Raw genomic sequence first — 27,729 nt, 5'->3', positions numbered from 1 at the left:
CTACCTCTTGCAACGGGATGTTGACCAGGGTCATCAGCTCCTTGATGGCCACTTGGAGCTCATGAAACAAGGGGTTCTGGGAGGTGTCAGCCTCTGGCTCTGCAGGAATGGACTCCTCCACGCTGGCCATTTTCTGCAGCCATTCCCACTCCTCCCTGGAGAAGGACAGAGACAGGCAGATGAAGGAGAGAGTAGCTCGGGCTGGACCTGGACACACAAGCTCTATGAGAGCTGTGTTTGTTCAGCTGTTCCTCTCCAAAAAGTGCAGCATCCCAAGGAAAGTGCGAGCTGTGGAGGTAGAGAGTGAACTTGGTTTGCACCAGCTCCAGGTTGAATCATAGAACCAAAGAGTATCCTGAGTTGCAAGGGACCCACAAGGATCATTGAGTCCTGCACAGCATAATCCCAGCAATCCCACCTTGTGCCTGAGAGTACTGCACGGCAGGCAGCGGGGATTAGAGGGAATATTGCGCTGCTGCCAGGAGCTCGGGAGCAGAAGCAGGAGGTGATGGTGCTGTCAGGCTGGATGGGACGGAGCAGCCTGGCTGCCCTGGCTGAGCTGCCCTGGCTGAGCTGCCCTGGCTGAGCTGCCCTGCAAGCCCCACCTGGAGATGTTGGGGTTGGAGCGAATCTTGACGTGGCACAGGATGTTGGGGAGCTGCTCCGGTACCAGCACTCGGATCTGATCCACGGCACTGCAGAGCTTCAAGTAGCCCAGGTAGAGGCCCGGGGAGAGGGCATGGCTGCTCCTCTGGTGGTAAGCCAGCTTGTCCTGAGGAGAGAGGCACTGCTGGACTGAGCGAGCCTTCACAGCACAGTTCTCACCTGCCTTTGTGCTGATGCCATGGCACAGCCAGTCCAGATGGAGAAGAGGAGAGGCAGAGCAAGAAACCCAGCGCTGCCAGGGTGAATTCGGCACCAACCTGATGCCTCCCCTTGAAACAACAGGATTTTTGGAAGCTGGCTGGGCTGTGCTCCCTGTTTGCCTGTAGCCAGGACCAGACCCTTGGTGGCCTGGGCTCTGCCATGACCTTTCCAGTCCGAGGGGGAGCAGGGAGCACTGGTGGTCCCCACTGGAGCCCACTGCAATGCCCTGTCCCAAGGGCCCCGACACACACCTGGATGGAGATCAGCAGTGTGTCCAGAGCTGTGGGCTCCTCCGGGGAGGACACGGACTTGCGGCTGGTCTGCAGCTTGCAGATGGGAACCCAGCGGACACTCTCGAACGTCTGGTTGGTCTTCACCTCCTTCAGGGTGACGATGAGGATGTTGCCCTGCTTGTCTTTGACGGGCTCAAAGAAGATCTGGCCCAGGTCCTGAATGCCCAGCAGCCCCTGTACAATGGTGTGTGAGGGCAGGAGAAAGTAGAGTGTCAGGGGACATCCTGGAGGCACAGTGCTTGTGGGTCTGCACAGCTGGGATGTGACTGCAGCTGCTGGAAACCAGTCTGCCCAGTAAAGCACCCTGATGGCCCCCAGCCCCTCTGCATGAGACTGCCATGATGCCTGGCACCTCATTGTCCCACAGCCAGGGTGCTGCCAGGGAGGACAAGTCAGGGACATACAGTCCATGGACCAAGACGTGGGCAGGACCGGCAGACCCCAGGCTTCTCCTGGCTGTGCTGCTCCCAAGGAAGCCTGGCCCCTGGTGTCCCACCAGAATGGTTTGTTCCCCAGCCAGGCTCACCCTCACCTGCATCTGTGAGATGGCCAGCAGCATCTTGAAGCGTGTCTGCAGGATGCAGGAGCAGGACGACTGGGACACGGTGACACACTGCCGCAGCCACAGGATCTCATCCCACATGCACGACACCTGCAGCACACAGCACACCAAGGGCTGTCACTGCCACAGACGGGTCACAACGAGGTGTTTGGGGGAAATCCATGTGCCTTTCTGGTTGAGCTGGGTTAGGAATGTGCATGGGCACACAGGACCTCTCAGCAGGGGTGCAAATCCCCATGCCACAGACATCCTGATATGCCTCCAGGGCCTGTACCAGGCCATGTCCACTCAGATATCCATCTTCCTCTAGGACCTTCAGTTTGAATAGAACTAGCCAAGGGAGTAAGGGAGAAGAAAGCCTTCTCCATCAGTAGATAAGGACCATCCAGCAAACTATTTTGACCCTGAGCTGCCCACATACCCTTTCCCTAAGTCTGCTGACAGTGGAGGACCCAGCAGCAGCACCCTGCACCTCCTACAACAGAGGTAGAGTTGCTGTGGCAGGATGCTGAGGTGAAGCAGTTCAGCAGTTGAGAAGCCACTGCCATCCCTGTGGAGACACAGTGCCCACCCATCCTGGCACACAGCCTGCCTGGTGGGGCACTGGTCTGTCGCACACCTTTAGGCTTCCAGGGATGGGATGAAATCCCATTCCCTGGTGGTTTCCTGGTCTGTGCTGAACCCCAAGCATCAGGCCCATGGGCTGCCTGCACTGCCAAGCCCCAGAGCTTGGGCTGGGGGGGAAGCTGCTGCCAGCCAAAGGCATCAGTGGTTGCCTGATGCCCATTTGGGTCACCCTGACACTCCCAGCTCTCCCAGCACAGGGTCCCTGGGCCACCCACCTTGGTGAACCAGAGAAAATCTTGCATGAGCAGGCAGGAGTAGGTGTCATCAATCTCCACCACAGGGATCTGGTCTTCGTGGGTCACCAGGATGTTGTCATCTTTGTAGAAGATGGCTGTCAGGTAGAGGCCCCTGCATGGGAGGGAAGACACACTTCAGTGTCACCCCCTGCTTCCAGCTTCATCTCCCAAAGGGCCTCTCTCCTGAGGGAAGAGGAGATGCCCAGCCCCAGGTCTCCGCTTCCCTCCAACAGCCCATGGCAGCAGATGCCATGGCCAGTATGGGAGCAGGAACAGCAGATACCCTGGTTGATGCGTTCCTGGCACAGGGGAGGGTGATGGGGCCAGCGCAGTCCGTGCAGGGGACACACTGGAGTGCCTGAAGGCCAAGCACAGGGGTGGGAAGTGGGAGGGTGCTGGGGTCTAGAGGAGGTGGTGCTGGGTGACACTGGGATGGTGCAGGGATCTGGGTACCAGCACAGCTTGGCCAGTCCAGATGGAGATACCAAGGAGAACGTTTCATCTCTGGGTCATGGGACTCATCTGCACTGACACCACCAGCTCTCTCCGGCTGAGGACACACGTCTGAGCGCCCTCAGCCCCCACCCTGCAGGCACAGCTCCTGGTGACACCCAGGGTGGGCAGATCTACAACCCCACTGGGAGAAGGGCTCTCCACAACCCCATGCACCAGCCTCTCACCGTTTCAGCGTCTTGAGAAACTTGCTGCCGGGGTGGAAGAGGTGCTTGAGGCTCTTGGAGACCGAGTGCTTTCTGCTCTGGGGCTGGTTCTTGCAGGGCTCTGTGGAGCAGAGAGCAGAGGATGCTGCAGCAGGAGATGAGGAGCTGCAGTGGCAGCCTCTGGCATGGCACATCAACCCACTGGGAAGGCTCTGCCATGGTCTCTACTGCCTGAGCTGTCTCCCTGCTATGCTCATCCATGGCACAGAGCTATTCCTGGTACCACCCCAGCTCCGTGGCTCACACCACCACCCTGGGGGACTCAGTTGGACCCCCCACCCCAGCCTCCCTGCAGCACCATGCCTGAGCTCACCGTGGCAAATGCAGTGCTGGTGGACGGTCTTCACCTGGCCCAGAAGATGGTCCAGAGCTTCAGCCTGTCCCCTCCGCCGCGGGGCCCGGCCGTCGTACTCTCGCCAGTCTGTGGGGGGACAGACTGACATCACCCCTGGCACTCCCTGGCCTGGGGGAAAGCGGGGTTCCTATCCCCTCCTCCCAGATCATCTGTGTCCCCCAGGCACAGCAGTTGTGGATGCTGGGCACCTCTGGGGGTGCTGGGATTCAGGAGATCTCCAGTTCTGTGCCACTCTTCTCAGGAACTCCCAGCTCTGCCCAGCTCCCTGTGACCACTGGCCAACCTGCAGCGTGGGAGGGACATGGCATAGGGAAGGAACAAGGTCCTGTCTGTTGCTGCTGCGCTTTACTGGCCTTAAAAAATAAAATTCTTTCCAGTGTCTTTCTCCAGGTCTTCCCCATTTTCTCCGTGTGAGTGCTGGGAGCTGGGTTCACCTCAGCAAACACATAAATAAGCTCCCTCCACCTCCACCCATTGTGGGACAGCAGCAGGACCAGGAGTGGGGTCAGGGACCTGCTGGCTCTTCTCCCTCAACTTTACATTAATTGCTTTAAACACCCCTGTGTCCTGCCCGCTGCTGTTTTCCATGGAAAGTTCAGCTCTGTTAACTTTGGCTGGGACTTGCCACTATTTTTAGTAGCTTTAAAAACACCCAGGGAGGTGCCTGACTATATTCTGCTGGGCCAAGGAGGGATCTCTACTGAAGGGAGAAATATTAGTGGAGATAAAAATAAATAAACCCCACTCCTGTCTGATTCACTTCAGCCACACTCGATTGATGCTTCTGGGATCTCGGTCATGGGGAATGTGACCCATGTGGGGTAGCAAATGGGCTTTAAAGGGGGTGCAAACATGACAGGGACAGGGTAAAGCCCTGTCAGTGGGCTGTGCTGTGCCCTTGCTATGTGCATTCATAGACATGCAAATGGATTTCTGGCAGTTTCCATACCAGAGCTATGTGGATCTGCAGCCAGAGCTGCTCATGGTGCTGCACATCTCTGACCATCGCTGTTCACCTCCACCTGCTCATGGTACCCACCCCTGCTCCCTGGGCACCATGGTGGCAGGGAACATGTCCCCGCCACCTGCTCCTTGGGACAGGTTCAACCTCCCCTGAGGCTGCTCCTTACTCATTCACAGCACTAGTCCTGACGGACCACCACACAGCAGGGACCTGTTTTGGGACCTGAGGCAAGGGGCAGAGGCATCCTGGAGCCCCCTCAACCCTGAACTTCACCACTTGGGCTGCTCCTTCCAGCTAAGTCCTCCTGGCCTATCTCTGCCCAGCATTCCAGGGTGCCTTGTGTGACATTGGGTGGCTGTTCCTCACCGCTTTTCCTGGTGCCAGCGTGGGGAGGAGAGTGCTGACAGCCCAGAGCTGGTCTCTCTGGGGTTTGTGACCTCCATCCCAGCTAAGTGCCAGGGAATGCAGGTCCTTGGGGCTGGGTTGGACTGGGGAGAGCACGTGGTGGCACAGGGGGGGCTCCAGGCCACTGCCACGCAGGACTGGGACACTCTGAGTCCTGGCTCTTGGCCACCTCCTTGGCCTGAAATGGCTCAGCCTTTCCCAGGTGGCAAGGAGAACTTAAGGCTGAAAAATTACTATTTGGCAAAGCACCTGATGGCTGGAGGCAGCATCCCAGATTCCCAGGCACAGCCTCCCTGCCTGGCCTGAGACCCCAAAATTCTGCCTCTGCTCCTGGGTCCACCAGCTCCCATCCCGGCAGCAAGAGAGACCCCCGGGTGGCACAGGGAGCTGCCACCTGCCCCACCCACCCTGCAGCTGGTGCTGCTCCCATGGGTGTTCCCAGTGGTACTTACTTGAAGGGATGGCACACGGGGGCACGGAGGCTTGGGGGGGACCCCAGCCCTTCATGTTGTAGGCAGACACCCGGACGTAGTACGCTGTGCCCTGCAAGGAGGGAGGCCCCACTCAGCACACAGGCACCCCTCCCAGCTCCGTGTGCCAGGGCAGGAGGGTTCCCCCCTGCCCAGTACCCCAGTATTCCATGAGGAGCACTGAACTGGAAGCCCACAGCCCAGGTCACAGACTCTTACCTGCTCCTCCTGTACATAGCCCTTGTTATCAGACACTAGAGAATCCCCGTGGCCCAAGTGGGAGGGTTTAGGAGGGGCAAAGGAAGGACTGGCCATTGCAAATGCTCCTTGCCAGAGGTGCTCCAGCCCCACAGACATGGGGCTTCTGTAGGTTGGGGTGCTGCCGTGCCCCCTAGGATGTGCAGGGATCTGGCCCCTGGAAACAGGGAGCTGGCCAAGCACTGTCAAGGGCTTGTGGCACTGTGACAGTGATTAAAGCCTCTAATTAAAGCCCAGCCAAGCTGCCAGATGTTGCCAGGCCTCCAGGCACTCATGGAAGCAGACAGGAGCCCGGGAAGCAGCTCTGAGAGTGTGATTGATGGGCTCAGACCAGCTCCTTGCAGCAACACGGCTCCAGGCTCTGCTCGAGCCCCCTCCTGCCACACACCAGGGCAGCTCTCCCACCCCAACAGCTCCTGAGCTCCAGCACTGCTGCCTTGGCTAAGCCCCTCTGACTCACCAAGGGCACTCCCCGCTCCTCGAGCCAGTGGTCTCTACCTGCCCACCCCTGGTGAGGGTGACCCCACCTATCCCAGCATCTCCCCGTGTTCCCATCCTGAGCTCCATCCCACCACAGTTCCCAAGCCTGCCCCTTCTCCCCGCTGCTGGCCCAGTGCGTGCTGGAGACGGGACGGCAGCCCCGGGGAGGGGACAGCTGACAGGCAGCGTGGCTCTTGCGGTTCTCAGGGAGATAAAACAGCGGGGAGCCACAGTCCCACCAGCCCATGACCTTGCCGAGCTCCCGGACATGGAGACGGGGCCAGTCCCCCCCTCAGTGAGCGACAGGGCTGGTGTGAGGGGTTGGACTGTGCAGGTGGCAGAGGAACGAGCCACTGATTTATTGCACAGGAAGAGCCCGGGTGGAGACGGGAGCCGGGTGGGGGACGGAGGATAAATCAGACACAAGCTGAATGGGCCCATTCTGCCTGTCACTGCCCAGGCACCCTGCGCAGGGGGGTTCCCCGCTCCCAGTGGCTGCAGCCGTGCAGGGACAGACAGTTGCCTCTCCCAGCCCCGCACTCTCAGTTCTGCCCAGGCTGTGCCCGTGGAACGCACCACGCCACAATCTTATTGTTTCTGCTCGGGATGATCGTAGAAAAAAGAATTCTAAAGGTTGCAAAAAGGCCTGTAAGATCACTGAGTCCAACCATTCTCCCAGCACTGCCAAGGCCACCATTAAACCATGTCCCCAGGTGCCACATCCACATGGCTTTTGAACACTTCCAGGGATGATAACTCCCTGGGCAGCCTGTTCCAATGCCTCCCCGCTATAGCTTCAGGGAATGACCCTGTGAGCTGCCCCGTGGCCAGTGGCTTTTCCCAGCTGTGGGCTCTCCCCCCGCAGCCCTGATCCCTGTGGGGGCTCCCCAGGGCTCACCGACACCAGCCCCTGGATGGTGAAGTTCAGGTTCTTCAGCTTGTCAACCACAGCCTCCCCCAGCAGCGGCGAGAAGGTGGAGGAGCAGCTCCACTCCACTGCAAGAGAGAGACCCCAAGGTGTCACATGGCCCCAGAGCAGGGACAGGCCACCAGGGCACGTCACTGGTGGCAGCTGAAGAGGGACCCACGGGCAGCACAGAAGCTGGGGGCAGCGGAATGAAGGCAGGGAAAAGGGGGATTCCCAATGGGGGGAGTGTCACGGGGACCTGTGGTTCTACTCACAAAACCACATTAGATGGGGTCAGCACCTTTAATTTATGGGCCAGAAGTGGGGAATGGAAGAAATCCTCCCAGAAGTTAAAAGCATCTGATTCAAGTGGGTGAGGGGCTCAGGAGAGGCAGCACAGCAAAGCCCTCCCAGTGTGCAGGATGAGGGGGCAGCAAACAAGTGGCACCCGGAGTTTTGCCTTGCTGCAGAGTGGTATTTGGTTTAGCTCAGAGCATTTGGCTGGTGGCCAGGCTGTCCTGCAGCCCTGGCTCCTCCTGTGCTCAAGTACAAAAGTGGCCAAGGGCTCTGCCATGCTGACGTGGGGCATGAGGGGTGCCAGGCACTGCTGTGGCTGTGGCCCCCCTGCACTGCTGCAAGGATCCTGGTCCTTACCTTTATACTTGGTGACAACAGCTGAGTTGACGCTCAGGGGCTCCCAGAAGGTCACCTGCACCGAGGAGCTGCTGGCCACCGAGAGGTGGACGTTGGTGGGGGCGTCTGGCACTCCTGGGGACAGAGAGCACAGGGACCACTACAGCGAGGACGGTCACTCTGCACCCCTCAGTGTCCCTCTTGGGTCTCCCCCCAGTCCCAGGGACATACTCCCTGAGTGGAACACATTCTCCCCGCCACGCACCCATACTGTGAGCCCTGGTTACAGGGAGTGGGGACATTGATGGGTGCTGGCACAGCCCCGTGCCTGGACCACGCACAGCCCTGCTCCTTCCCCCAGTGCAGGGGCTGCCCCCGGGCCCCCCAGCCCTCCTGTGGGCACTCACGGGCGTGCTCAAACCCTGCCTTCATGCGCTTGTAAAGCCGGAACCGCCACTCCCAGGCCTTGAGTTGCTTCTCCTTCTCGGAGCAGTCGGTGTTGGGCGCCTCGTTCACCACCTGCGCCGTCAGCTCGTTGACACGCTGCTCCGCCTCCCGCACCAGCGTGGAGAGGTGCAGGGAGCGGCTCTCTAGGCTCACGACTGTGGGGAGGGGGGCACGGCCGTGGGTCCCAGGAGGAGAGACAGGAGAAAGGAGGAGAAGGTGCTTAGGACAAGCCTCGGCTCTGTTGGTAACGAATCCCCACTCCCAGATGCCATCCTCCCCTTGGTGTCCCAGTCCTGGGATCCACTTGAGTGCATGGCCCTGCTACAGCCTGCACCAGAGCCCAACGACCACTTCCCCACCCATACCCCACTGCCTGAGGTGCCCTGTTCCACCAGGCTGGAGACTCAGGTGATGGGCACAGCACAGCTCCCTGTCCCAACTCACAGTGTGGACTCTCCTTTGCTCCCGCCTGCAGCAGGGCCCTGGCGATGGGAGTGTTGTTGGTCATGATAGCGATGTCCAGGGGCAGGAGCCCCTCGCTGTTGGGGGTGTTGAGGTCCAGCTCCTCGGGGCTATACTGCTTCAGCAGCTCCTGTACCCTGTCAAGGTCCTGCAGCTCCACAGCCTCGAAGAGGGCAGCATTGCTCTGGAACTGGGTGGAAGGAGAAACACAGGTGGGCTGAAAATGGGGCACCTTCCTCCACCCCACCTCTCACCAGCACCTCATGAACCCAATCAGGGAGAGGGTGCCCTTGTCTCAGAGGCTTGGGAGCATCATCTCTTTGCAAACACATCTGGATGGTGCCTAGCAAACCAGCTCCAGCTGAACTTGCTTCAGGGTGGCTTCACTTAACACACTCTTGGGCTTCTACCTAGGTGACAGCATCACCCACACACAGACCCTCTGCCCCCATGGAGCCCCTGTCCCCCTCTGGATGGAGCCCAGCAGGCACTGACCAGGTAGGACTTGCGGAGCTTCTCCTTCTCGCCCCGTCCCACCAGGCTGCCCTCGTCGAAGGACATGTAGTTGACGCGGAATTTCCCCGACAGGTTCCGGTAGAGCCTCTTGGCCGCGTTGGGCGAGGAAGGGCCTGGCGGCTTCCTGGCCTGTGCCAGCTGCAGGTCCCGCATCTGCTGCGTCATTTTAGGGGAGGATGACCTGGGAAAAAGCAAGGAGGTGTGGGGAGATGAGGCACGGAGGGTGTGCCAGAAGGGCAGAGGCACATCTGCAGCATCAGGACCGGGACACAAATCAGGAGAGCCAGAGCAGTGCTGAGTAGCACCAATGTGAGTGCCTGCAAGCTGGAGCCAGTGCCAGCAATGCCCTCCTCCGTCTGTTATCACCTGAGGCAGGGCTGTTTCTCCTCCTCTCCACTGCTGCTGGCCCTGCAGGTGTCTCAAGGGGCTCATAGGAACCCTGCAGGTGAGACCTTTCCTTCCAGACCCAAACTGAAATGCCCAAAGCAACCTCAGGCTGCTCAGCCCTGCCACTGGTCTGGATCCACTACAGCAGGGCAATCTATCCTTACTCCCAGTCCCTAGCATTCAGCTCCTACAGAGACAGGTTGCCCCATCCAGGGCTGCCCAGACCCCTGTGGCAGTGGAGGCTGCATGGAGTGACAGTCCTCAGCTCTGTACTGGGCGACCGCTGTCCACCACATCATTGGCTTGGGATGGCCTTGTGCACCCTCTCCATGTCCATCGTAGCAGGAACCCACATCCTGCACTTATCACCATCCCTCAGCCCTTTCTGGTACGTGACTTTCCTCGGGGTTGTTATTCCAGCAAAGGGTACCCTCCAAAATTGAAGCGGGAGCAGGGAATGGACAAAAGGCCATTTCCAATGTCATCAAGACAATGCCAGGTCCTGATGGGGACCAGTGACCCCAGTGTCCTTCTCATCAAGAGACCCAGGCTCCACAGCTGCTCCTCACCTTCTCCATCCACATTGATTGTGCTACAAAACCTTTTCTTCACTATGATTAGAGAATCACAGACTAGTTTGGGCTGGAAGGGACCTTGAAGATCATTTAGTTTCAACCCTCTGCTGTGGGTAGGGACATGATTTTGATTGCTGCTTTCAATAGCCATCATAAATATCTACAAGTCACTAGGAAAGCCAATGTCTTTTCTGGGGCTTCCCAGAGTGGGAGCTGCCCCTCTCCCTGCAGCCAGGACCCTCCTGTCTCCATCAAGACCTCATCCCACCAGGGAAAGTCTCTAGCTTTGGTGTGAGTGTGGCCTCATTGCTGTGTGGGGCTTTCACTCATAAGTCATCCTTTACAGCATGGAGAGTTTCCACTGGCATCAAACATCTGATCCCCTTCTTCAGTGCTGGAGCCCTGGCACACTTCCTAGACAAGGAGCATCAGGTCTAAAGAGCATTTAGCATGACTTAATACAGCTTCTCTCAGTTTTGACCCCATACCCCTGTGTATAAGGACAGATATTTGGGGGCAAGGTCTTCCCCGAATTGCTTTATTGGTTAAATATCAAGTGTGATAAAAGCATGACATTTGGCTGAAGGTCATACCAAAAAGGCTGTGCCTGTGGTGATGATGTTTATAAAGCCATCATCAGGAGACAGGATATTAATAACCACCTCGCTCCGCGCTCTCCATCGTCCTGATTTCAGATGAGGCACCGTGGGCTGCAGAAAGACTTCAATGATTATAACCTTTTATTGCTGTGATATTTAAGAGTGGAAAACGCTGGGGAGGTTGGCTCCTGGCAATCATTCATCTCACCAGCTTTAGCCTATGGATTTAGAGGTCTCCAGTGTGGCCCAAGCCACCGTGTCAAGTTGCTGCCCTGGGTTGTTCCAGCACTGGATGTTATTTGAACAGAGGCTTTTATGGATCAGACAGTGAACACCAACCAATCGGCCATCTGCAAAAGCAGCCATGCAGAGCTGGGTGAGTTCTGTGCAGCAGGGTCCTGCTGGTTCTGGGGGGGAGGAAGGGATCAGCACCCACCAGGAGGGTCTCACCACAGGGCGAGAGACCTGCACAATGCAGGGAAGGGCTGGAGAACCGGCCCTGGGCTCTCCTGGGCCTTCCCAGCTCCTTACACAGAGTCCTCAGCTTGCAGCCTGAGCACATCGTGCTTCATCATGGACATGAAGCAGCTCCTGGCACGGCCACTCCTGAAGTCTCCTCATGCCAAGGGCTCACACATGGCACATAAAACCTTCTACAGATGGCAAGGACAAGATCCCAGAGATCACAGGAGCGGGAAAGTATCACACAGCCCTGCTGTCACTGGTGGACAGAGATTACGGGAAAAACCACCTGTACCTGAGCCAGCAGAGTGTTCTGGCAGGAAGAGGTAGCCAGGAAGGCAGGTCTGACCCTCGGGCAAAGCCTGAGACACAAAGTGCTGCCTGATATATTTAGGAAAGAGAAATAACTGATTCGAGAGGTTCTCCAGCAAAACCTTGCCCTTTCTATCGTGTTTAAGAGTTTCCTGCTGCCCAGGTCCTCTTCTCTCAACCTCCAGCTGCTGCTCAAGGGTGAAGATGTTGAGGCTACTCAACAAGATGTCTAATTCCACTGCGTCTCCCCTTCATCTGAGGAGGCAACAATGCTCTTCCCTCTACGGAAGTTGAAGGAGACCATGTTGTAACAGATCCCTGTTCCATCCATGCCTGCAGAATCAGGGGTTTAAAATGAAATCGTGCTTTGGAGCAAAAGCCTTTTTTCTGCCAATTAAAATACATGGCAAATGACCCAGTACAGGCAGACTTCACAACTGGGTGGAAGCTCTCTCAGAGGGTAGAAACTGAGGTGAATAGAAATTTCTCCCTGTTTTCCCTCCTCTGATTTGCTTTTAATGAGAAGTAAAGAGATGGAAATTATTCGGCACTCAGGAGTGAACATCTATCTATATTAGACCAGCTGCCCCAGAGATAAGAGTTTCCTGTCCTGTGGTTATGAGTCATCTGGACTCAGTGAAATAGTCTTGATTTATCTAGAGCTAAACTTTGCCCTGGAGCAACTGATAGCTGAAAACAACATCCACAGATGTCCTGCCCTTGGGGGCCAACCAGCCAACACCAGCTCACCCATGGCAAAGCCCCATCCTGCAGAGAGGTGTGGGAGGAGATCCCACCTGCTCTGCCTTTAGAGTCTCAGTGCAGCCAAACTAAATTTATCTCAGCCTCAATCAGTTTCTGTTGCTAATTATTGTCCTACCTTCTGCAGAGGGGACAGGTGCTTTGCCTGCCCCAGCAGTTCAGTTCTCTGGCCATGGGGTGTGTTTGTGACCATCAGGGAGGTGGTGTGGACACCAGGTATGCACTGCCATAAAACCACATACCAGCAAAAGTCCAACACCCTCTCCATGGAAGAGGCTGAGGTTCTGTGGAGGGATGTGTTAGGGCTGGACAGATCCATCAGATTTGGGCCTCTCAGACAAGAGAGACATTGAGGGGCTGGAGCGTGTCCAGAGAAGGGAAGGGAGCTGGGAAGGGGCTGGAGCAGCAGGAGCAGCTGAGGGAGCTGGGGGAGCTCAGCCTGGAGAAAAGGAGGCTCAGGGGGGACCTTCTCCCTCTCTCCAACTCCCTGACAGGAGGGGGGAGCAGAGGGGATCAGGCTCCCAAGGAACAAGTGACAGGACAAGAGGAAATGGCCTCAAGTTGTGCCAGGGGAGGTTTAGGTTGGATATTGGGAAAATTTCTTCACAGAAAGGGTGGTCAGGCCCTGGCACAGCTGCCCAGGGCAGTGGTGGAGTCCCCATTCCTGGAGGGATTTAAATGCTGTGTAGATGAGACACTTGGGAACATGGGTCAGTGGTGGCCTTGGCAGTGCTGGGGGAATGGTTGGACTCAATGATCTTAAAGATCTTTTCCAACCTTTGTGATTCTGTGATTCTGTCTCATAAAGCAATGCAATAGAGGTGGTTTTCTCTTTTTTTAAAGCACATGAGGATGGATGTGCATAAGGCACCTTCATTTTCTCCCTCCTCCTGCATCAAACACAACCAAATCCACTGGGTAGTTCATAATGTTATGGTTTCTGAATATTCTGGGTTGTAATGGTTCTAACACTGCAGAACTTGGCCTAGTAAACAGTGTTAATAATCGTTGTAATTCCACGATTTTAAGTGCATTTTGTTGAAGGGTGTAGCCTCTCTAAGTCTCCAGCAGAGAACCAGTCCCTGTAAGACACATCTGGTCTGTCCCACTGGCAGAGTCCAGAGACCAGGCTGGCAGAAGGAGCCCAGCAGGTACCTGGACAGGCAGGGAATGACCATCCTGCCCAGAGGACACCAGACTAGACATAAGGAAGAAATTTTTTATGCTGAGATTGGTCAGGCCCTGGCACAGGCTGCCCAGAGAAGCTGTGGCTGCCCCATCCCCGGAAGTGTCCAAGACCAGGCTGGATGGGACTTGGATCAGCCTGGGCTAGTGGAAGGTGTCCTGCCCATGGCAGGGTGGTAGGATGAGATAAATGATTTTGAAGGTTCCTTCCAACCCGAAAGAATCTATGATTGTACGATGGGGCTGGTGGGGACCACGGTGGCCATCCCACACCACCTCCCACCAGCAGGAGCCCGGGCTGTGAACAGGCTCATGTGCAGGCAATGCTGCTGCTGGTGGCAATGACCTTCCAGCCAAAACCTGAGGCTGCCTGGTCCCTGCTGCCCTCCATGCTGGCTGTGGAAAGGATTAGCTCATGGGTGCCTGCCCATGGAGGCAGTGAGAGGGCGGATTCCAGGCTGCAGATATAGCGCTGCACTCTGGTCTTTGGGGTCAGTGTGGGTGGTTGTCCCTTCAGGGAGCTGCTCCCCACCATCTGCAGCCTGACGCAGCAAAGAGAAAAACAGCAGGGCTCTGTGCATGAGAAAAAGAGTCTGAATGGTGGAGAATGAAAGGTGCTGATGCTGGCATGGGGAGGAGAAGAAGGACGGGGTCCTTGCAGATCCTGTAGCCTCGTAGCTCCATAAATATCAGTTGTCCATTAACACAAGCTGCCAGGGATGCTCTCCTGAACCGTGGTCCAATGTAGTCTATAGGGTTATCCAAGAAACAGGCAAAGGACAGGAGAAGCCAGTTATCAGGGAGAGACAACCCAACCTAGCCAAGCTCATCCTTGTGCACGCAGAAATTCATGTGCCATGGCCACGGACACTCAGGCACTGAACACTCTACAGAGGAGCCCAACACAGAGAGCAGCTCCTCTCCAGTAACAGGGACATGAATCAGAAGTGCAGTGTCCAGCATGAAGAGGAGCTGCTGATGCACTTGTATTTTCCACTCTTTTCGCCCATAAGCGATTTTTCATGACTGGCAAAATAGAGACTGGATCTAAAGTGGAACACGAGTAAGGGAGCCCTTCCAAAGAGTGGGATTTCATAACCCACCAAAAGGCACACTCAAAACTAGGACCAAATGCCATGCTCAGCATCCCTGCGAGGCAGCAGGGCTCACTGGAGCAGCAGGCACACCAGTTACCCACCCTGGCGTGTGTGGACCACCAAGGTATTTAGGTATTGTGCAGTGACCCAGCCATACAGAGATAGAGCAAAACCCTCCTGCTCCATAGAGGGTTTTGAAAATGCACTTGCTTATTGAAACCTGGGTCCAGAGAAAGGCACCAAAGCAGACTTTGTTTGTTTGTTTCCTCCAGCTTTTCTCTTTTCTCCCCACTTGGCAAACCCACTGGGTTTTGTTTTGAGTGGAGCCGAAGCGAGCATGCCTCTTTTGTTTAGCAATAACAACTAACTTATATAGATGCTGCTCCTGCCAGGACATTTTTGTTTGAGCTCCAGAAGCCCAGTGCTGTTAAAGCCTGATGCCTGGAGGAGCTCAGTGTGGTTCAAGGCTCTGGGGTCAGTGCAGAACCTCCTGAGCATCAGTTCTGGTACAGCTGCAGGTCATCTGTGCCGTCTCCACTGCAGGCACACCACGGTGCATCTCTGCTGCTCGAGCAGCTCGTGATCCAAGGGAGCAAAGAACAGACCTCATGGACACACAGCTCACCACATCATGGCATGGCACTGGAGTGGAAAGCTGACTCCCAGGACCCAAATGAAAAGCACATCCTGGGGTGAGACCTGCAACATCCACCCATGCCCAGCGCCTTGCAGCTCTGCAGGGGATGACGTGGAGGATTCCCCCTCGGGAGCAGGGCGGGGTCAGAGCCGTGCTGCACCATCCCCAAATCAGGAGAATTTGCATCCCCTGGGGAGTGCTTGCGCTGGGAGCGGATGGTAAGGACCTCCCAGGTCCAGTCCTCACTCAGCCATGGCAGAAGGGACTCACACAGGCCGGATAAACAATATCCCGCTGGGAGTTGGTGGTGTCCTCCCGAGGAGGCACGGCCATGTCCCCTGGTCTGCCACAGCAGGGAAGAGCCTGCCTGCACAGCTCATCCCCACTGCACCTCCCTCTTAAATCACAGCCTGAATTTGGGAAAGATGGGGAATTCAGGGTTCGGAGAGAGGTTCAGAGCCAGCCAAGAAGATCACTCGCTGACAGTCACCCATAAAACACTCCGTGCTGCAGGCTCAGCAGCACCTTTGGGGGAGGAAGTGAGCAGAGAGGCTCGAGTAAATTCTGCTGCAACACAATAATGCTGCTGCTTCTTGCTTTTCTTTTGCTTTATTTTTTTAATTAAACATCCCAATGTTTAAAAGTGAGCCCAGAAGGACCTTGTGGCTCAACTCCATTTAAAATATACCCAAAATAAGACTTTCAGTTCCTGGATCCCCTGTGACATCTGCCATCAGGGTCAGGGCTGCTGTCAGGCACACATTGCCATCATGAAGTGTCACTGTCCTGGTCGTGCCCACACAGGGCATCCCTCCTGCACACACTCCTCAAGCAGCACTGCCAGGACACGAAGGCACCTCTCCTTGGGGCCTGAGGGACAGGGCACAATGACTGGCTCCCCAGCCAAGGCAGGTGATGCTGCCAGCACCATCAGCCTCTGAGCACCAGCCTTGGGCTGCTGTAAGGGGGCACTGGTGGGCACAGCCTGGCTCTGGGCATCCCAGCCTGGCTCCAAGCACTCAAACCATCCTTTGAGGGAGGGGATTCAACATCTCAAAGGTTCACACAGGCTCTATCCACAAATCTGGGTCAGGAAGGAGATGCTGGAGGCTTCTGCAACCAGTCCATCTCCCCTGGCTTTAATGTTTTCACAACGATTTACCCCAGCAGAACTTCTGGGTGACCTGCCCAGACGGTCCCACCTAGAAAATCCACTTTCCTAATTCTGCACAACCAAATTCCAGGGGGATGGAGCCAAGTGGGTCTGTGCATTATGGACTGACGGTGTCTCTGCCCAGAGGGGTTTGGGAGCCTCTGCTCAGGCTGCAGCATCCCTGTGTGATTCACACATGTCCCTGGGGCATCTCCCAGTGCCAAAAGCCCACGGTCCCTTCCCACAGTGCAGGCACTGGGCATGGCTCAGCCCTGGGTTCCCACCTCCCGGCCAGGGCAAACCCTCCTCACTGCCTCCCCACAAAGCCAGCCTTTAATTGCTGCTTGACATTAAGTATCTGAGCAAGGAAGTCTTGGGTAAATGTTCTTGCTATGGGAACACACAGTGCTGAGTCTCTTTAATTACATTGTTTTTGTTTGGCTTTTTTTATTAGTTGTGCTGCGGCTTCCCCTCCCTGACAGGCCAGCGGAGTGCACGCTAAATAAGGCCGGGTTTAAAGCCCGCCGTGAAACCCGACCCGCGGCACCAGACTGGCTGGACGCGGTGCAAGCCAGGGTTACGCGGGACACGCATTCCAGCCGCCGCGGTCCAGCTCCGGCCCTGCGCTCCCCCCGTCCTGCTCAGGCATCGAAGCCACTCCGAGCACAACCGCCACGCTCCAGACCACCTCTGCAGCCTCGTCCTCCCCTGCTAGGAACAGCCTAAGCCCGGGCCCCACGCCGCCCCATTTCCATCGTACCCATCACTTCCACACTGACCCACATCCCCGTGGTACCCACCGACTCCGCCTCCATCATACTCATCACCTCTGTGCCGGTCCCCATTCCAAACTGCCCTGCCCCACACCTGCTCAGCCCACCTCCAGGCTGCCCCTCGGGGCCAAAGAGCCTTCTTCCCACCAGCCACACTGCTTTCATCTTCCTCTGCCCTCCTTGTTATTTTAAAGGCATTCCAGAGGATGCTGTCAGGCTTGGATGTGGTTTGGTTGGGTTGTTTGTTTTCGTACTGGAGGTTTTATGATCGCATTGGGAACAAGCCCTAATTGAGCTGCAATTCGAATTGCAGTCCGTGGGTATTTGTTTCATTTTTGGAAGGGCTCAAACGACTGTTCAGCTTAGCTGGAGAACGCATTCGGTTTTAACTGGAACCTGATGGAGACAGGATGGAGCAGGACAGGCTGTCCTGAGCTGTGACCGAAGCTCCTGGGGAAGCCCAATGTGGCCACCCCGGTGCCAGGTACGCACGGCAGCAACAGGCAGCTCTGGTTGTGACCATAGCCCTGCGACCACCCAAAAACCCTGGCACTGTCAGGGAGGAGGCAGATGGAGCCAGAATTCCGGCGCCAAGAGCCAAGCGTGCAGCCCTGGAGCCTGGCTCCACAGGGGCTTGCAGCCACCCTGCAAACCCCTGACCCCTGCAAAACTCTATGCCCTGCAAAACCCTGCCTTCTGCAAGCCCCTGTTCCCCCAAAATCCCTGTCCCCCCAAAATCCCTGTCCCCTCCAAACCCCTGTCCTCTCCAAACCCCTGTCCCCTCCAAACCTCTGTCCCCTGAAAACCCCTGTCCCCTGACAACCTGCATCCTGCAAACCCCTGCACCCTGTAAATCTCCTCACTGCAGGGTTTGTGACCTTGTGCTTGCCCGGCCCCTGAAAAAAGGGAGCTCAGAACCACCACCTGCTGCTACTCACTGGGTCAGGAGCTGCCTCCAGATCGGAGCTGCTTGCAGGGAACAGGCAGCAGAAATGGGCAGAACCTAAAGGTCAGTGCCCAAGCTGCCCTTCATGGGACCTACATTAGTGTCACCTTCTGCTGACCGTGTCCAACACCAGAATTAGTGTTCAGGCCCAACACCCAAAATGTGCCCGATGCTTCCGGCACAGGCAACCAGCTGGACCTTTGCAGGTAGGGACAGATGGACACAAAGGTTTTCAAAGCACAGAGGGACCAGAGAGCACCTGCTCTGCTCCGCTCCCTTCCTTCCAGGATCTCACAAGCTCAGATGCTGGAGCAGGTCAGCGGAGCTCTGAAGACACCTCTGACCTGCTGGCACCATCCCAGCTAAATCAGACTTCCGTGTGTGAAAGGGGATGAGCAGTGGGGACTCGCTGCCCCTCTGTCAGGAAGAAATCCTATCCCAGCCTGGCCTGCCAGGAACGAGCAGTGTTCTGTGCCACAGCTGCATGTGTGCAAACCCTGCTCCAGGGATCAAATGCACAAGCTGAGTCATACGACGCCTGGGCTCAAAGATCACTAGAGGCAAAAGGAGGGAGAAAAAATATCCCTCTGGGTTCACAGGGGCCCAGTTTGGATCCAAGCAGAGCAGAAGGTGGATGCTCAGCGTGGGGATGCCCAGGGCCCAGTTGCCATGGTGGGAGGAGTGAGAAGGGACGTAAGGTCACATCGTAAGGTCCTGTCCCCTTCCTGGAGCCTGGACACACACTTTTGGTAAGGGAGCAGAGCAATTCCATGGGAGCAAGTCCATGGGGCCAGAGGCTGTCCCAATGAGATACATGACCCTGGGGGCTGGGATGGCACTGCCCCAGCTCCTCTGGGGGCTGCTGCCATGTACCTGCACTCCAGTGGAATGTCTGGGACCTCCCGGGGCCAGGAAGAAGCACTCACCTGTCTTCCCTCAAGATGGCTTGAGCTTGTGCAAGAGGGATGTTGTGTGTTTGATGATGGCCCCACCTCAGGGTACCATCCCACACTGCCACCTCCTCACCCCCACTGACACCCACCAGGACTGTCTCCTCTGCATCCATCTCCCTATCCTGGGATGGTGGGAGTCCACACCCAGGCCCTCCACTCTGGTTCAAAGGTTGGCTCAGCTCCTTGTTCTGCTGGAAACAGGGCTGCTGAGAGCCGCATCGCTGCTGCCTGGCTCTGGGGCTGCAGCTCGCCCTGGCACGGAGGCACAGCTACACATGGTGAGGGTTGAGACCCGCAGACTCATCACAGCAGTGGGAAGCAATGGATTTGCACCCAGACCTGCAGAGACAACCAAATCCTTTAACCTCCTGCGCCACCTGGTGCCACCAGGAAGAATGTGCCAGTGGTATCCCGGCTCTTATCAGAAATCACCTCTTCTCCAAAACCATCAAACAGTAGAAAAATGGCCCAAGAAGGACTTCTGGAGGTCTCCTGAGCTCACTCCCCCATGCCTATGGCTGGGCTCCATCCTCAGCCACCTACATCCCACCTGCTCTTCTCAGTCCTCCAGGAGACTTCCCCATTCCATCACCGGGATGTTCCTTCTGGTGGAAACCCACCTTCAGTCCATCATCCCACCCAAGCCACGCAGCTGGACGGGCCCAAGCCTCGCGACGGAAACCAGGCTGAAGACTTCCAGAGCTGCACCCAAAGGAGTTACCAAAGGCAGCCCACAGACATTGATCTCAGCAGGGAGGAGGAGACAACGGCCAAGACACAATGGAAAAGCAGACAAACGCACACACCCGGCTCCAGAGCTGCTGCCCAGCTGGTAAATGTTACTGGAGTCAGAAACCCCCTTTCCCACTGGAAAGCAACAGCAGGAGCCATCCAGCAGTGCTGGGCATGCTGGCCACTACCCACACACTGTCCCTGGCACTGCCACCAAGAGCAACCACCCCCCAGTGGGGATCTCCTCGGACCACTGCTGGCATGTCCCAGCCTGGCAAAGCCCTTGTTTGGCACAGCTTCATGCAAGGATTTGCTCCTGCCTTGCTCAGGACCAGCTCCCTGTCCAGCACCCACTGGGGTCTTCTCTGACCCACCCATCCCACCATGGTGCCCTGCTGCTGGTCTCGTGCCAGCACCACCCAACTCCTGCAGAACACCAGAGGAGCTGGGGCACTGCCACCCAACTGCAACAGCACTCACACGTGCCAGAGCTGACCTTCCCTCCATGCATCTCCATGGAGTCAGCATCCAAAGCCTGCAGTCCAAGGGAAGAAGTCAGTTTTTCTCACCATTTTGCTAGAAAACACCCCACAAGTGCTAAAGTGTTCTTTTAACAGCGCTAGCTGGGGAAACGGCACCACCAGCCAGGCCTCTTTCCAGCTGGGGTTTGCCTGCTCCTTCATCAGACGGGAGCTTTCCCAGCCCATGGCACAAAAGCAGAAAGCTTTGAGATACCACCATGTGGAAAAGCCCCAGCTGAGGATAACAGAGCTTGTGGAGGAACTGCCAGAGCCCTCAGAACAGCAAATAGAAGAGATTTCCACCCTGATATGAAAGAGCAGCTTTGAAAACCACAGGGATGACCAGGTCAAACTTCTGACCATCGGGACATGCCCTTCATGGACTTGATGATCTTGAAAGTCTTTTCCAACCATAACGATCATATGACTGTGTCTATCCATGCATGGGTGTGATGTGCTGCTGAGCACACCCATGGGACAGGGAGGCCTGCAAATATCCTTTCCCAGGTCTCACAGGATATGGGAGCACTGGGAAATGATCTCAGCATTCTCCTCACCTAGAGACCTGCCCAAGCTGACCTGAGCTCTGCTCCTCACTCTGCCACTGAGGGGAGAGGCAGGGAATGCCCACAGCCAGTGCCTCAGTTTCCACATGGGCAGTGGAGACAAAGACAATGTTGCTTTTGGTGAAGTGCTTTGAGATTTGTCATTGAGGAGCAGTTTGGGCTCCTTCAGCCACCACCCCTGATCTGGACTCATGTGGGCAAGGGGGTGTCCCTAGAGAATGGGACAGGAGGTGCTCTGTGCAGCTGGTGAGCAGCGGGAGCAGTGGCCAGAGTCTCTTTGTGGATGGGGACATCAGCAGCTGGCCCCCAAGAGCTCCTCCAGGCGTGCCCAACCACGCTTTCCAGTGGTTAACCTGTTTGACCAAATCCGTGTGGATTTCCAGCAGGAATGCATCATCCCTGCCAAATTTCAAGTCTCTTTTTCAAAGACGAGACACCAGAAGTCCTCAAACAAAGAGAAAGGAGGAAGAAAAAAAAAAGAAATTGGCAAAGTTACCATTTTTCCTCAACTTTCTGCTGAAACTTGGGAAAAATAGAGGAAAAAAAAGGAGAGAGAAAGTTCAGCCTGAGGCAGAGAAGCACAGAACAATCCAGCCCGAACAGTTAAAGTCTGGCAAAGGTAAAAGCAAAGAAACTTCCACTCGGAAGTGTTATACCACCTCACCAAGGTTGTCTGCTGGCTCCATCCATGGTGCCCTCCTCGTCCCTCCATGCAGCACCCAGGGATGACTTCCCTGCAGCATGGAAGAGCAAGGGTGGAGGTGGCCCTAGAGATGGGAGGCAGCAGTGGGGAGTGAGAGGAGACCGCTCTGACCCCAGCACCTCAGAGATCTCCTAAAGCACCTGGAAGATCCCTGCTCACACAGTTACACTGAGCAGGAACTTTGAGCCACACACAACCAGTCTGGGCTCCTCCATCAGCAAGAGGTTGGGAAACATCTTACAGAGCTGGTGGCCCTACCACTTGGTGGGTGCTGCTGTCTCCCTCCTCCTCCTCATCATGCCCTGAACAGCAAGACAAAGGGTGGAAACACCCTCATGCTCCTCAGACACCCTGCTCTTCCCAGCATGTTCCTCCCCTGCTTCTCCTGCCTGTTGCAAGACACTTTCCTCCAGACCAAGATGCCCATGGACCCAGAAAACCCCTTTATGTGCCCACTGCTTCCTGTCACTTGCTGGCCTAGGATGACACAGCTCATCCCCGTGTTAACATGGGTGGCTCAAGCTACAATCACAGCTTCCCATTTACTGAGTCAACAAGCCTCCAGCCCTGAGGGCCTCTCTTCCTCCATTATCCCAGTTTTTCCAGTGACAGACCAAACAACCTGATGTGGATGCATGCAAAGCTAGCAAGTGTGCACTACAGGAAAAGTGTGGGAGCAGGACAAGGCAGGGGGATTTAACTCTCTCCCAGACCACCTGGGTGACTCTGAGCAGGTCACTAAAGACCTGGTGCTGCAATGGGGTGCCCACCATGCCCCTGAGACCAGGGAGAGCAGCAGTTATGGCAGCACCGTCCCAGTGCTGACAGGGACAGCTCTGTCCATCTGCTGGGGGTTCCACCTGGGGTGAAGAGTGGCTGCTCAGGCAGCAGACACCCTGAGTTATAGAATCATAAAGTATCCAGAGTTGGAAGGGACCCACAAAAATCACAAGTCCAACTCTTGGCCCTGCATCAGGGCACCAGACACCCCAACAATCCCACCATGGCCCTGAGAGCGTTGTCCAAACACTCCTTGAGCTCTCGCAGCCTTGGGGCTGTGACCACTGCCCTGGGGAGCCTGTACCAGTGCCCTATGCAGTCCCCCTCTAGGGAAAGAACCTTCTCCCAAAATCCAGCCTAACCCTCCCCTGACACAGCTCCAGCTGTTCCCTCGGGTCCCGTTGCTGGTCACAGAGAGCAGAGATCAGCACCTGCCTCTCTGCTTCAGAAGGATGAGGTGAGCATGTCAGTGCATGAGGAAGGCAGCCTTGGGTGCCTGTGCAATGCAGCATCCTGATCCTGACCTGCATCATCAGGAAAGGAGACAGCCAAAGAAACTTCCCAAGTTCATGTGAAGTTCATCCCAGTGGAGCTCTGCTCCATAAGCAAAACTTTCCTGCCTGCCATGACCAGGGCAGAGCAGGGCCAGGACTGCACTTGGGAGGATGAGATCTCTTGGCAGCATCCATCTTCCCCTTGCAAAGCAATCAGGGAAGTGCTCTGCCAGGATATTCAGCTCCCTGCTGAAGGAACTCCAAGGGCACGCTCACAGCTGAGTTTCCCTCAGACCCCACTGGGACAGCAACAGGACACTGGGAGCACACAGGGAAAGCAGGAACACTGACTAAATGTCACGGCAGCTTATCTGTGTCCAGAAGCAGGCTTCTTGCTGCCCAGGATTTATCCTGGTGCAGTGCAGTGCACAGGATGCCCCAGCTCTCCTGCCCTCACGCACCCGCCTGGCTGTGGCACGTCAGGACTCGGCTCCGGAGCCCGGCTTGGAGCAGGGAGGATGGAAGAAGAGGTGGAGCACGGGCAAGGACAAGGTGCAGGTTGGACCTCAGATGAGCTGCACTGGCTAACCCAGTCCTTCACCCAGCTGCAGCTCCTGACAGGTCGGGAGGCAGGGCAGTCTGTCCTGGCACCACAGCCCAGCCCAGCCTCGGGGGGGTCTCTGCCCTCCCGGCTGGGCCCTGGCACGAGGCAGCAGGGACTGACCCCCCGTGAGTCTCTGGTGAATCTCTCCTTCAAGGCTTGTGTGCTTTGACACAGGTCAGTCTTGCAGGGGCTGATGGATCCAGCACACAGCACCCTCCCACTTCAAGGCCCAGTGCACAGGGACATTTAAACCCAGAAGAAATTGGTTTAAGGTTATACCTGCCTGGATCTCCCCAGACTAGAAGGAGTTGTCTGCCCACCTCTGCTCCTGCCACTGCCTCTGTCCACAATAACTTCCTCCTCCTCCTCAGTGAAGATGCTGAGGAACAAGAACATCACTTGGAGATGAAAACAAAGACACCTTTTTAGTACCTTCTCCCTGGGCAGAAGTTCCATCTTGCAGGACACTGCTCACAGCACAGAAACCTTAACTTTGGTACTCTTGGCTGAAGTGCCAACACAAGCTGCCAGCTCCAGACTGTGATCCCAGATGTACAAAGTCTACCAGCAAAGCTTGACCTGTCAGCCCTGCGCTCAGACCAAGCCCACATCTCATCCCTCAGTCTGGGGAACAAGTTGGCCAGCAAAAGATCCCATTTGTCAAGTGTCCTGGAGCAACAGTAGCTCCTGAACCAGTGGATCTCACAGAATCATATAATCCTGGAATGGAATGGGTTGGATTGGAAGGTACCTGAAAGATCATCTTTTTCCAACCCCCTTGTGATGGTTTCATTCTAGGCCTTCCTGGAGACCAGTTTGTAACCAGGAAGGAACTAGGAAAGTGATCACGGAAGTATTCCATGCTATTCCTTTACGTAACTTGAGGTATAAATAAAGCCAGCGGGAGGGACCTCGCGCTCTTCCTTTCCGGCGAGGTTCGAGAACGGTGGGTCCCTGTCTCGGTCTGGCTTACCTGGAGCTGAGGCCTACAGTGACTGCTGTTATCTGCCACCCGTGAGGGGAGAGCGCTGGGCCGTGTCCAGCCATCCTGCCTGTTCGAAGGGAAGTGGTGAGATTTTGCTAATTTACCTTCAGTTGGCTGGTTGACTTGTTTGGTCTTTGTCCCTTTTTGTCCTTTTCCCTTCTCCCTCCCGTTCTTCCCTTTTTGGAGAGCTGTTTGGGATTTCTGGAGTTGTGGTGTATAGTATTCTCATTGTATATATCTGTCTCATATGTAAAATATATATATTTTTTTGCTATAGCTTTGGTTGCTTAAGTCGTTTTTTTTTTCTCTTCCCTCTCTGGGAAGCAGGTCCTTGTTGTCGAGTTTCGGGGACTTGGCGGGAAGCCAGCTCGAAACTTGCACACCCCTCATGGGCAGGAATGCCAAAGTGCCTGAAAAAGAGGTTAACATTGCCATGCTCCTTTTAAAGACTGAGAATCCGAGGGACGAGAAGGGCCAACTCTTGCCCTCAGTTGCTCAGTGGGCAGGGGAAGCGGGTACCCCATGCCCAGGCCATCACTTCATCCCTGCCCCCAGCCCAGGCCAATCTGCTCTGCAAGGGGTGAAGCTCCAAAGTTCTGAAAATTCAGTTTGGGTTCTGGTCACTTCAGTGCTTAAATGTGGAGCCTGGGGGTGGAGAGGAGAAGCAAGACTAGGGGAAGGGGTGAGTAACCACAGTGCCAAGTCATCCTGCAATCCCTGCCTTCTCAGAGGCTGCAACAACCATGAGCTTTGAAACCCGCAGGGTTTGTGCAGAAACCATCAATTCAACAAGCCAGAGTCCCACGAAAGGTGACAATGGCTCCTCTGGGGGCAGTGGGCCAGAATCCATGCTGATAACACCAAGAAGAGATGTTTCTTGGAACTCTGCTCATCTCAGCAGCTGCTCTGTTGGCCTTGCTTAACAAATGCTGCTACATAATGTCAGATGTTCATTTTCCACAGCTCCAAAACAACAGCTTTTTACAGCAAATCATGAACACAACACAAGAAAGACATAGGCTTGTTAGAAAGATTCCAGAGGAGGACATGAAGATGCTCCAAGGGCTGAAGCCTCTCTGGTATAGAGACAGACTGAGAGAAGGCTCTAGGGAGACCTCAGAGCCCTTTCCAGTGCCTAAAGAGGGCCTACAGGAAAGCTGCACAGGGACTTTTTTGCAAAGGCATGAAGGACAAGGAGGAATGTTTTTAGGCTGAAGGAGGACAGATTTAGGTTGGGTATTAGGAAGAAATCCTTCCCTGTGGGGGTGGTGAGGCCCTGGCACAGGTTGCCCAGAGAAGCTGTGGCTGCCCCATCCCTGGAAGTGTCCAAGGCCAGGTTGGATGGGGCTTGGATTCACCTGGGTTAGTGGAAGGTGTCCCTGCCCGTGGCAGGGGATTGAAAAGAGATGATATTGAAAGCCCCTTTCAATGCAAACCATTCCATGAATCTATGATCTGAAGCCTGAAGAGAGCTTGGACCTCTCCAGTCAGGGCAGGGATGGGCAAAAGGAAACCCATGATTGTGTGAAACCATTAGTAAGGAGCCTGCTCTGGCTTCAGGTAGGAGATGTGCCTCTCAGTTACTACCTGATAAGCCCTGACAGGCCCTGTTGGGACACTTCTTGGATAGGAAGAAGACTTTGAACAGACCTGTAAGGGAGCTCAGGGGCAGAGTGAACACCATAAGCAGTTTCTCATGGTGATGCTGCCAAGTGTCCACTTTGGACAAAGCAAGGCATGAAACTTTGCCTTTTCCTGGTCTGAAACTGGAAAGTCTCTCAGATCTGCACTATCTGGCACTGCCTACATGGAAAAATCTCCTTCATGTTGCCCAACAGTTCCTTGTGGTAGAAGATCATCCCTGTCTGACTTTCTCTCTTTCCAGTGAACTAAAGGTAACAAAGCAAAGTGGGACAGGGAGAGGAATGTCCCCGAGGAAGGAGCTGCTGGGGTAAATGGGTGAACAGTTCAGTGTTGGGGACAAAGGGAGGAAATGTGAAAGTGAGGAGTGGAAGGGAACATAATTTCCTCTCTGACCTCCACCAGGCACTTGGGCTCACAAGCTTCCCTGAAAAGCAAGTCAGCCCACAGAGGAAAGGTGGGTACGAGGGATGGGGAAGAGTTAGTGAGCAGGAAGACTCCAGCAGAGGTGGAACAAGGTCGCAGCACATCCAAGGACCTGGTCCTCAGTGTCCCGAGTGTCCCGGGCTGACTCCTGCCTCCCGTTTGGCCTCCCTGCTGAGCACTGCCCGGCCTGCCAGCGGCCAAGCCAGGAGGTCCAGTGTTGACCTGGCACTGAGAGACACTCTCCAGGAAGATAAACAGGAGGTTCCTGAAGCTCTGGCAGGCAGAATTGTCTCTGCCACGGGAAAGTATCTAAGAGCAGAGGAAACCTGCCCAACAGCGACTGCCACTAGTAAAGGGACAAGGATTAAAAGTACTGGAATACCTTGGAAGCGCCAGCTGTCAGGACTATCTGGATGTGTCCATGCTTCTGTGTCTCCTGACCAGTGTCCCCAGCAGCATCAGCAGCAGGACCAGCGATCCCTTCTGCTCCCAGGGATGGAGGGAAGTGCAGCCTGGCATCCCAAGGCTGGAGTGGGCTGCTGGCCTTGCTGGAGCTGCTCCAGACATGACTCCTCCACACTGCCCTTCCCTAGGTGCAAACCAGCTCATGGAGAGGCCAGGTTCAAAGCTGGAGGTCTGAAGACCTGACCACTAATAGGAAATCAGGACTATTATTGATATTCCCACTAAAATAAATACACTGAGGTATTTTTGTGTGCCGGATAAGGGGTCTGGGAGAGCTAAGACCCTCCAAATTCAGTGCACTGACACCCTGTGGTGATAGAACAAGGGGAAATAGCTTCCCACTGACAGGGTTAGATGGGATATTGAGAAGAAATTCTTCCCTGTGAGGGTGGTGAGGCCCTGGCACAGGTTGCCCAGAGAAGCTGTGGCTGCCCCATCCCTGGAAGTGTCCAAGGCCAGGTTGGACGGGCCTTGGAGCACCCTGGGTTGGTGGAAGGTGTCCCTGCCCATGACAGGGGGTGGCACTGGATGAGCTTTAAGGTCCCTTTCAACACAAACCATTCTATGATTCGGTGGGAATACCAGCTGGTGTGGAGGATCCAATGGGTCCATCTGGGAGGGCTTGACTCACACTAAGATTCAGATACCCATGAGATTTCCCTTTCATACCAAGGATCTCCCTTTCATACCAAGGATTGCAACGCCTCTGCAGTTCCCTCCTGCAGTATAACCAGGAGACTTGGGCTGCCTGCTGTAGAAATTCACTGGCC

At 55.6% G+C, this 27,729-nt stretch overlaps 1 protein-coding gene across 6 annotated transcripts in view; it reads right to left on the bottom strand.

The window, feature by feature from the left end:
• LOC113996710 (ankyrin repeat and fibronectin type-III domain-containing protein 1-like) overlaps nucleotides 1-27,729 on the bottom strand; it is a 192,826-nt gene that overhangs the window by 6,463 nt on the left and 158,634 nt on the right. For all 6 annotated transcript variants that reach the window (XM_027737923.2, XM_027737919.2, XM_027737922.2 and 3 more), the window contains 13 exons: nucleotides 9,181-9,382; nucleotides 8,668-8,875; nucleotides 8,184-8,378; nucleotides 7,798-7,911; nucleotides 7,135-7,232; nucleotides 5,481-5,571; nucleotides 3,618-3,725; nucleotides 3,266-3,365; nucleotides 2,565-2,697; nucleotides 1,693-1,812; nucleotides 1,119-1,334; nucleotides 606-772; nucleotides 5-155 (listed from right to left, as the gene is read on the bottom strand). In XM_027737923.2, coding sequence (XP_027593724.1) covers nucleotides 5-155; nucleotides 606-772; nucleotides 1,119-1,334; nucleotides 1,693-1,812; nucleotides 2,565-2,697; nucleotides 3,266-3,365; nucleotides 3,618-3,725; nucleotides 5,481-5,571; nucleotides 7,135-7,232; nucleotides 7,798-7,911; nucleotides 8,184-8,378; nucleotides 8,668-8,875; nucleotides 9,181-9,382 — 1,903 coding nt within the window. The remainder of the gene's footprint in view (nucleotides 1-4; nucleotides 156-605; nucleotides 773-1,118; nucleotides 1,335-1,692; nucleotides 1,813-2,564; nucleotides 2,698-3,265; nucleotides 3,366-3,617; nucleotides 3,726-5,480; nucleotides 5,572-7,134; nucleotides 7,233-7,797; nucleotides 7,912-8,183; nucleotides 8,379-8,667; nucleotides 8,876-9,180; nucleotides 9,383-27,729) is intronic.

This window comes from Pipra filicauda, unplaced genomic scaffold (assembly GCF_003945595.2).
Source record: "Pipra filicauda isolate LSUMZ 115617 unplaced genomic scaffold, ASM394559v2 scaffold319_size1146426_pilon, whole genome shotgun sequence".
Classification (NCBI taxonomy): Eukaryota; Metazoa; Chordata; class Aves; order Passeriformes; family Pipridae; genus Pipra; species Pipra filicauda.
The sequence above is the reverse complement of the archived record's forward strand: the minus strand, read 5'-3'. Positions and strand labels throughout refer to the sequence as shown.